This window comes from Anoplopoma fimbria, chromosome 24, assembly GCF_027596085.1.
Source record: "Anoplopoma fimbria isolate UVic2021 breed Golden Eagle Sablefish chromosome 24, Afim_UVic_2022, whole genome shotgun sequence".
Classification (NCBI taxonomy): Eukaryota; Metazoa; Chordata; class Actinopteri; order Perciformes; family Anoplopomatidae; genus Anoplopoma; species Anoplopoma fimbria.
Window position 1 is genome coordinate 334917 of NC_072472.1, and position 10000 is coordinate 344916.

Consider the following 10000-nt stretch of genomic DNA (forward strand, 5'->3'; position numbering starts at 1 on the left):
GAGGCCATGGTGGAGACAGCATCATCATCACATCTACTTATCACAGGCATCATTATCATAACATGGTTCTTCAGAGGACCACGTCTCCGCCCCTCAACCCAGACCTGCTAGATGTTGTTCCCCGTCGCTTAAAGACGTGCGCCTCACATCCACATAGCTTTAGTGTGAACCACGCTCACTGGGCTTAAAGCCTTTACTGTCTTATATGTTCTATAAGGCCGGTCGTATAAACGCCCTCCACCACCTCAACCTCAACATGACTCTTTTGTTGATTGATGATTTCATTGAACTGAGATGTGATCTTGAGATATGTGTTTGTTGAGGGGGATTCCAAATTGAACTGCACAACGTTTTGTTAGAAATAGTCAGCTCATTGGTTGCGACCTGAACCCCATGGAGGTCAGGTGACTCCCATAGTTAGGAAACAGCCTAAAAAAGTATCTCCAAACTGCCACCTTGTGATCTCTTCAAGACCGTTCCTGTTGGCCAGGAGTTGGTACAAGACAGGTTCTGCCATGACGGCCTGGAAAGGATAACTGTCAACTGGACCGTCACCTTTCAGGGAGAAGAGACTTATTGTGATAAGTTGAAAGGTATCAAGATGATAGTTTGACTCACTTTCATGAACTTCAGCTCTGGCTATTGTTACAGACTCATTGTTGATGACCTTTGGCCCAAAGTGCTCTGGCCCAATGGCTACCAAGGCTGACCTCAACTGTTTATGGTTCATCATTCTCTCTACATGTGGATTAAGAGCCATGTTCTCAATCCAGGATCAGGGTCTTAATAAAGAGTGACCACTTCTGGCATCACCCTGAGCGACAAAGGACAGACTTTGATGATTTGGGAGGACGTCAGACTAGAACCTCACAGTCAGAGAAATGTCAGCAGAATCCCAGAGAGGATGTCTTTTCTCAGACTGGGAGGACATCCACGGGTAGAACTATGGTTCCCCAATGGAAGCTGTCTGTAAAGGTGTACTAGTGAAGGGAACAACACCTTCAGAAGGTCTGGGTTGAAAAACAGCAAACGAATCCTGTTACTGACGACTCCACTTGCATTAATTCCCATTCATCAGCTGATAAATAAAGGAGGAACAACAGTGAAATGTTTGGACATAAAACTAAGTGGAATATTAAATGATTGTTGTAATAAAGGACAGCAGGTGAGCAGGTGTCTTACTGCTACGTAGTGTTTCTCTACACGTGTCCTGTTGTTCCCCTTTAGCTACCAGTGACGATCAAAGCTACAGAGCAGCAGAAAGCAGAAAGACTTTTCTATGATGACAAGAAACATGAATCATGAGCCAACCAGTGTTCCTTCAGTGTGACGATGATGATGTAATGTGATGAAGAGCTTTGTTCTAAAGTGCATTATGTTAACTTTAATATACACAAAGATTTAAGTGTATCACATGAAGTAGTCCAGGTGAAACACACACATTCATTTATTATTATGTTAATCAAACTACACTGTTTGAACTAATATCAATCTGAATTTGTAATTTTAAGAAAATCAAGAAGAACATTGTCCTATTATTTATAAAATTGTGTCATCATTTCTTGACAAAAATTGAATCAATCAATGTTGTAATCAGGTCGCAGTCAGTTCGACGTCATACTATAACACTTCCTGTCTGTCAATGGCCTGTAGATGTGTTGACATGTGACCTTCTGGTTCATCTCACCTGGACGACTCAACACTCGTTGTTTTAATTCAGGGTGTCACGATTCTAAATAGAAGATCTACCAAGATGACCTTCAGGTTTACACCTATGGAATTTAATTGTGTTTAACACTTTGCTCCCAACTGACTGGTGTTGAGGAAAATCTATCTAATATACAACTTTACACAACGTGTTACGTTGAACCCCAGTAACTTGTTTGATAAGATCATCTGTGGGAATGAGGGAGATAACAGAAACAGTGTCGGTTAAGTTACTACGACCCGACATTTAATGAAGGAAAACAGGACGCCAGTGAAAGGCCAGATGTGCTTTGTCATGGCCCAATCGACAAGACGTGATTGGCTGAAAGTGAGTGAAGGGGGGCGAGCCTAAGAGTATATTAGAGATCATGTAAGGACTAACGTGTTTGATGGAGTTGTAAGCTCGTCTGCAATTAAAGATCCCCGCTGGCTGCAGACTCCAAGAACTGCGTCTCTTCAGTGGTTTTCTGGTAAAATAAGTTTTTTGTTATAACATTTTAAATAAATTGCTAAAATTTGACTATAGCGTGGTATATTCCCCAAAAACTGAAATTTAAAGGAGAATTTGAAAATGTAAATAAGGGGATAAAACCAATGATTTCTTTTATCTTTATGAATCCAAAAGTGGCATAGCTAGCTGAAAACAAGGTTGAACATTGATAACTGAAAGTCTATTTTAACGTGGGTCTGGAGAATCGTGACACCCCTACTCCAATCAATGACTCAAAAAGTTATAACAATGTCATTTTGGAAGAATAACTCTCCAAATGATCCCATGAGCAGCAGATTCAGATCAACATGAGCTGGGAAAGGATGACATGAAGCCGTTACCGTGGTGTTATTATGGTCTGTTGGTACGGAGAGGCAACCCAGAGGCAGAGAACAGACTCAGTGAGCTGTGTGAAGCTGATTATCCAACAGGCTTTAACACCACGCTGTTGCTAGGAGACCGCTCACAAAGACACCGCCTTGGTCTCTTTTAAACAAACGGTGAACAACTTTCATTTCTTTAGATGTTGTTATCTGCTCTCAGAAGTTCTCACTTGTTCATTTGCTTTTAAGAAGCATAAAACCAATTTGTTACCAAGGCAGACTTCTCTTTCTGTGCAACACTGATTGATGTTATTGGCCTACATATATTTAATCTGGGAACATACAAGACAGTGCCTTATTATTACATTCAGCATGCACTAATCTAATCTCCAGCTAATTTCCGTCCTCCGACTCTGGGTTGTGAAACGCTGATGTGGAGCAGAGAGAACGAGAACAAGACGTTCCCTCACAGAACATGTGATGTCTGAAGCAAAGGAGAGGAACGTGACTGGAGAACGCTGCTGTCAGATAAAAGCTAACCAGAGTTATGATGATCTCCTGTTTTAACTTTTACTGGTTATTGGCTTTTAGAGACAGTTACCCAGCATGCATTTCAGTACGGAGTAGATGTTGACAGATTAATCTGGAAGATAATCCTTCATCTTTAATGATGGTTAACCAGCATTTAAATCTACCAGCTTCTTCTTTAAATGTCCAAAAGTGAAACATTTAAACACAAACTAATAAGATTACAATGAAGTAGTTAAAATAATTTAAAAAAAACAAAAAAATAACCTCTTTGTTGGTTAAAACTAGCTAGACTAATTTAATCTGCAGTTGATTAATTGTCTGTTGGCCATTAGAAGATGCTTTCTGTGTTGGTTCGATCACTGTAGCTGGTTGTCTTGTCTTCTGGATGGTTAATCTTTTATATTTATGTAAATGTTAGATGATTGAGCCTCAAAGTGTTATTTAATTCAGCCATGTCGGAGGTTTAGGAGGAAAAATGTCTCTTTGTGAGAACTGCTCATTAACATCTAATGTCTCATTTCTGCTGCTTGGTCGGCTCGACAGTAATGTGTAGTGTAAAAGTGATTTATTCAAATTAGGCTTTTTAAAGAAAGGTTTTAACTGACAGTAGCAATGCAGATGGATGGATGTATGGATGGATGGATGGATGGATGGATGGATGGATGGATGGATGGATGGATGGATGGATGGATGGATGGATGGATGGATGGATGGATGGATGGATGGATGGATGGATGGATGGATGGATGGACAGACAGGTCAGTATGGTGATGATAGCAGTGAGACAGGCAGGTTGGCAGTTATACAGGCATTACAGATGACAACAGACAGGTAAACAGGCAACAGACTGAAACACTGAGACAGACAGAAGAACACATATGGACAAAGACAAACAAAACAAGAGAGAGAGACAGACAGACAGACAGACAGACAGACAGACAGACAGACAGACAGACAGACAGACAGACAGTTAACGGCTTGTGTTCAGTGAGGATCAGCTTCTTAAACCCTGATGAGCTTCCTGCTCTGCAGAGGTTTGACTGAGTCTCAAGTCCTCAAAGAGTCATAAAGTTTAAATACAAAGAGTTATAACTCACACTTTAAAAACTTAAACTACAAATACTTTCTCGTTAGTACATCTGAGTTAAAGCATTTACTCAACAGTCTACAATTCAGTAGGTACTTTATACCTATATTTTAACTTTATACTTAAATATTCTCTCATAAACTTCTCATTTAGGACTCAAAGAGGTAAAAGTATCTTCATTTTCAAAACAAAAGCTCAATCTAGAAATGTGTGTTTGAGAATTTACTTTCTTCTTCTTCTCCTCCTTCTTCTCTTCCTTCTTCTTCTCCTTCTACTTCTTCTTCTTCTTCTTCTTCTTCTTCTTCTTCTCCTCCTCCTCCTTCTTCTTCTCCTTCTTCTACTCCTTCTTCTCCTCCTCCTTCTTCTCCTTCTTCTTCTTCTTCTTCTTCTTCTTCTTCTTCTTCTTCTTCTTCTTCTTCTTCATCTTCTTCTTCTTCTTCTTCTTCTTCTTCTTCTTCTTCTTCTTCTTCTCTGCCATTAATCATCTCACGACCCCTCAGATGTTTCTGGTGACCCTGTGGAGGGGCCCGACCCTTATGTTGGGACCCGCTGCACTAAACTATAGACAACAGTGACATGCTGCTTCAGTATTAACTGTCTAATAATATCATATGTTATATATATATAAACATACATCGGAGACATTCTACTGCACAATGAGTACTTTTACTTTTCATACTTTTGGTGATTTTTCCTAATAATGCTTCTGACATTTACTTGTACTGGAGTATTTTTTATTTTTACAGTTTTTTACTGGTACTTTTATTTTGTGTACTTCTTCCAAAACTGCATGTGGATTTTTTTGCAAAAGCTGAAGTATTCTGTCATTAGATCCTCACAGTCACCTGACCTCGTCTCTACTGTCTCATAGGACATCCTGAATAAAGTTGGCCGTTGGTCGTATAAAATGCATTTCCTTTAGAAGAACTTTTCTGCAGAGTCAGGTCAAAGTGCAGCGTCCAGTCCTGTGGATTTAATCAGGTCTAGTCTGAAGTCGTCAGACGTGAGTGGAGTCCAAACCTCTGCAGAGCTCCAGAGCTTAGAGCCCACAACGTCTGTGTGTTTTTATAATGAAGCTCTTTTTACTCCGTTCATTCACCTTTGATTTAAAACACAAGAAACCAGAAGTCATAAATGAATCAGACTAACAGTACATGTGTAATGTGTGGATGTTGTCATGGTTACCAGACACCACGGGACACCAACAGGACGGAGACATGAGAGTACCTGAGGGCGGATCCTTTGGGCGTGGCCACTCCGTACCCTTTGGAGTCCAGGTTTCCTCCCACCTTCATGGTGTCGCAGGGCTTCCTCTGCTCGATGTACTCGTTCATGGAGGACTCCAGCAGGTAGGCGTACTTCCCTTTAGACTTCCTCACCCTGATCACGCCCTCGTTGGTGTTCTTGACGAACACCGTGGGGTCGGCGCTCCGCATGTACGACCACATCTTCTCAAAGACGGCGATCTTTGACCTCTACAGAAGAGAGTGAAGACAATCAGGTAGACTCCTGTCTGCTAGTGAACATGGTGTTTGTTTGTAGGCGGAGGCAGAATGATGCTCTGAGCAAGTTAGCTAACGCTGGCTAGCAAGTTCTGTTGAAGAAAATACGGGTTCTCTGCATATTTTAGGTCTCTGTCCAGAGTCTGAGTGTTACATGATCAATAACCAACAGGAACATCTTAGCCGGCTGCCATACTGCTGGCAGACTCCGTCACCTGGAGGAGAGCTGACGGAGCTCCAGAGAGGACATCTGGCTAGTTAGCTAGCTAGCTTGTCATTGTCCAAAACATTGTTTTCTACATGTCTCATTTAAAATCTCACCATAAATAAACCGTTTCCTTTAACCAGATTCTGTAAAAAACATTAAATTCTGAGCTCCTCAGTGAAACTATGAAGACATGATTGATTCATCAGAGACCAACAGTCATGTGACAAGAACTCTGTTGAACTTTGACTGAACTTCAGGCTGAACACAGAGAGCAGAGGCTGTAGGAGTGTAAGTAGCAGGTGGAGCCTCCATGTTTGTCGTTCAGGCGATGTAAGGAGGCGTCCTCACCCTGAAGAACTCTTTGGTGGAGCCTCCGTCCAGAGTACCGTAGGCGATCTCCGTCTGCTTGGCCAGGTCCTCGGAGCCCTCTATGGGGGACACCATCCTCTCCACGGTGAGGAAGGCCGCCAGGTTGGCTGTGTAGGACGAGATGATGATGAGGGTGAAGAACCACCAGACTCCTCCCACGATACGACCTGAGAGAGACCTGAGGAGAACGTTAGAATTTACCTTCAACCAGTACTCATTTTACCTGAACAGAGCCTGAACGCATCATAATGTAACTGAACTGAACCTCCTCCTGTTAGCCGTTAGCCGTTAGCGGTGCTTTAAACACAGAGACTAGAGAAGCATAAATGATGATCTCATGTTTACTGAATATTGGAGGAGGTTCTTTAGGATTATTTTATTAAATTAACTTCGGGGAACCTTTTTCTGACGTTGATTGGTCCACAATTAGTCTGGTGAATCCTACCAGAGGAGGCTTAGAGATTGTTGTGAAGCCATTAAACCTTTTGTGTAACGTCAAAATGTTTCTCTGAATGGTGCAGATATCTAGTTTACCGTTTTATAAAAACAGAAAAGTTAATCAGACACTTTTGCCTGGTAAATAAATGAAATAAAGAATCTGTTATGCCATTTCTTCTGCTCATGTGATCATGTTTTCTCAGACGTCGTCATGGTGATTCTGTCATTCAAACTGACAACATTTAAGGCCTCTCCACACAGTCCAAAACCAGCTCGTCTAAAGGTGACCCTGACACACACACACACACACACACACACACACACACACACACACACACACACACACACACACACACACACACACACACACACACACACACACACACACACACACACACACACACACACACACACACACACACAGACACACACACACACACACACACAACAGGGCATGATGAACTGGGTTTCTCTCTCAATATGATGCTCAAAATTACTTTTTCTATTTTAGTTGAATTTCTTATTGCTATGTTTATATTTGTATATATTTTATATTCTATTGTTTGTTTTTTTCTTCTGTTCAAATCAATAATGAAACTCTGGCACAAGAATGTCCTTCCCGTCTAATAAAGTTCTATCTCATCTTATGCTTTAAAAATGGAATCAACGAGAAAAACAAGATCAATTTTCTGTGTCCAGACACACACACACACACACACACACACACACACACACACACACACACACACACACACACACACACACACACACACACACACACACACACACACACACAGCACACACACACACACACACACACACAGTGCTGCAGTAGATCAGTTGGGCCTTCACACAGATGTAACATACAACTGATCCGGTGTGTGTGTGTGTGTGTGTGTGTGTGTGTGTGTGTGTGTGTGTGTGTGTGTGTGTGTGTGTGTGTGTGTGTGTGTGTGTGTGTATGTGTCTGTGTGTGTGTGTGTGTGTGAGACATGTCTACATGGATATGTTCTGTATGTCACTGATGGTTTGCTTATGTATCCGTGTGTCTTACTATGTTTGTGGGCTGTGGGTGAGGGTAGGAGACGATTAGCCTAGCTTAGCATAAAGACTGGAAGCAGAGGGAAACAGCTAGCATGGCTCTGCCTGGAGACATAGAGGTATAGAGATGTTTTCCTACAGATTAAACAAATAGGTTATAACAGACCCAGGCTAGCAGTTTCCCTCTGTTTCCAGTCTTTATGCTAAGCTAAGCTAACTATATCTTGCCTTTCAACCGTTCCTTTATATTTAAACAGACGTTTAGAGGCGTGTCCAGGTGTGCAGGTGTGTCTTACCTGGGTGAGATGTCACAGCCCTGCTGCATGAACGCTCCCAGAGAGAACCACAGAGAGTTAAAGATCCCAAAGTCGTTGGAGTGTTCTGGAGTCTCCTTCTCCTTCTGCTGGTTCTGAGTCTGAGAGAACCCTGAGGAACACCATCATCATCATCATCATGTTACTGAGGGACCAGATTCACAATACATGATGAAGATGAAGGTGAAGATGATGAAGATACCTGGAGAGTGAGCGAGTTCAGAGGACGAGGTGGGCAGAGCTCTCCGTGAGGAAGAGGAGGGCAGAGTTTCATCTTCATCATCAGAGTCGTCACCTTTCCATTCATACGGACTGAACCGACTCACCTGAGACACGAGAGAAGTACTGTCAGCTGCCAGCAGTACAAGTACACAGGTACTCTCATCTCCATGTACGTTAACAGTAGAAGTATAAAGCTACCACCAGCTACAAGAAGTACAAGTACACAGGTACTCTCATCTCCATGTACTTAAATAAGTAGAAGTACACAGCTATCATCATCTCTGTGTACTCCAGGCAGTAGAAGTACACAGCTATCATCATCTCTGTGTACTCCAGGCAGTAGAAGTACACAGCTATCATCATCTCTGTGTACTCCAGGCAGTAGAAGTCCACGGTCCTCACCAGGAACAGCACCACGCTGACTCCGATGTAGGCGAACACGATGCACATCCAGATCTCGTAGGCCAGCGGGTCCAGGAAGGAGAACACTCCGGGTTTGGACTTGGTGGGTTTCTTGATCATGATGGAGATCCCCAGAGACATGAAGGGTTTGGTGAAGTCGATCACCTGCTCCCTCACCAGGGTGATGGTGAGCGGCGCCACGGCCACGTCAGCCTTCTGCTCACAGAGAGGAGAGGAGTTTATGTGACTCCATCACACAAACAACAAACGTGGATTAATACGCTGCTGAAAGTAGTCCCCACAAAGTCCCCGGTCCTCCTCCTCTGAGCTCTACGATACTTCACATCAGTACACAGAGCAGACAACACTATGTACCTGTATGGTCATAATAATGTGGTACTAGCAACAACCACGCTGCCGTATTTACGCCTGTATGTCGTCATGTTGAGTGTTGATGGAGCAGCTACAATGTTAGCATAGCATAGCACCATCAAACCAAACTCCTTCAGAAAACAAGCATTTGATGAGTTGTTTGATTGTCGTCTTGCAGAGAGAAATAACATGAATGAATTCAGACTTTTTACAAACATTATTCTGTAGTTATTTTGTTATCTGATTATCATGGCTGCGTACAGAAGGCATTGTTATCCAGACAGGACCGTGTGTGGTTTCAGGGACATCTGGGACGTCTAGAACATGCACAAAGCAGCAATAGAGGTTATTACTTCCATGCTAAATAACGGTTTCCATGGAGATAAGCCCCTCCTGTCATATGTCATATAACTGTGTTGTGCTCTACAGATGTCTGGGTTCTCTCCTCTGGTCCTGATGCTGCTGTTTCACAGTGTTCTCTGAGTCTCTCCATCACCCCTCACTGGTCCCACTCACCCCGTACACCAGTTCTCCCACCATGCCGTTCCACATGGTGGTTTCTGCGTCTCTGGCTCCGTACTTCCCGTCCCCCACCAGCTCCAGTCGGTACACGAAGCCCACGTGTTTGGCGATCTCGGCCGCCAGCTCGGCGCAGTAGCCCTCGTAGCGCTCGTTCCCTTCGAACTGCTCGTGGTTCTTCTTCAGCATCATGTAGGGGGCTTCCTGTGGGGGGACGGGTCATGTGACATAAGAGCAGCGGGGTGGTGGTGGTGGGGGGGCGTGTCCTCCCAGTCTTACCAGTATGGTGGTGACCACGTAGGTCCGGTTCTGCAGCCCGTGGAACTCCTCCAGCGGCGGCTTGTAGACGGCCGTGTTCACGTAGCCCCGCCTCTCGTTCCAGTAGCCGATCTGAGAGGACAGCAGCATCGTTACGCTCAGCCGTCTCCATGGCAACCGGACCAGCCGCCATCGTTATCTCTGAGATACTTTTTGT

At 43.5% G+C, this 10000-nt stretch overlaps 1 protein-coding gene across 1 annotated transcript in view; it reads right to left on the bottom strand.

The window, feature by feature from the left end:
- Nucleotides 1-10000, bottom strand: part of LOC129113233 (glutamate receptor 1-like) — a 49844-nt gene that overhangs the window by 8556 nt on the left and 31288 nt on the right. The window contains 7 exon segments of the mRNA XM_054625448.1: nt 5366-5613; nt 6197-6395; nt 7993-8122; nt 8306-8336; nt 8635-8850; nt 9523-9729; nt 9805-9915. Of these exon segments, the coding sequence (XP_054481423.1) occupies nt 5366-5613; nt 6197-6395; nt 7993-8122; nt 8306-8336; nt 8635-8850; nt 9523-9729; nt 9805-9915 (1142 nt within the window).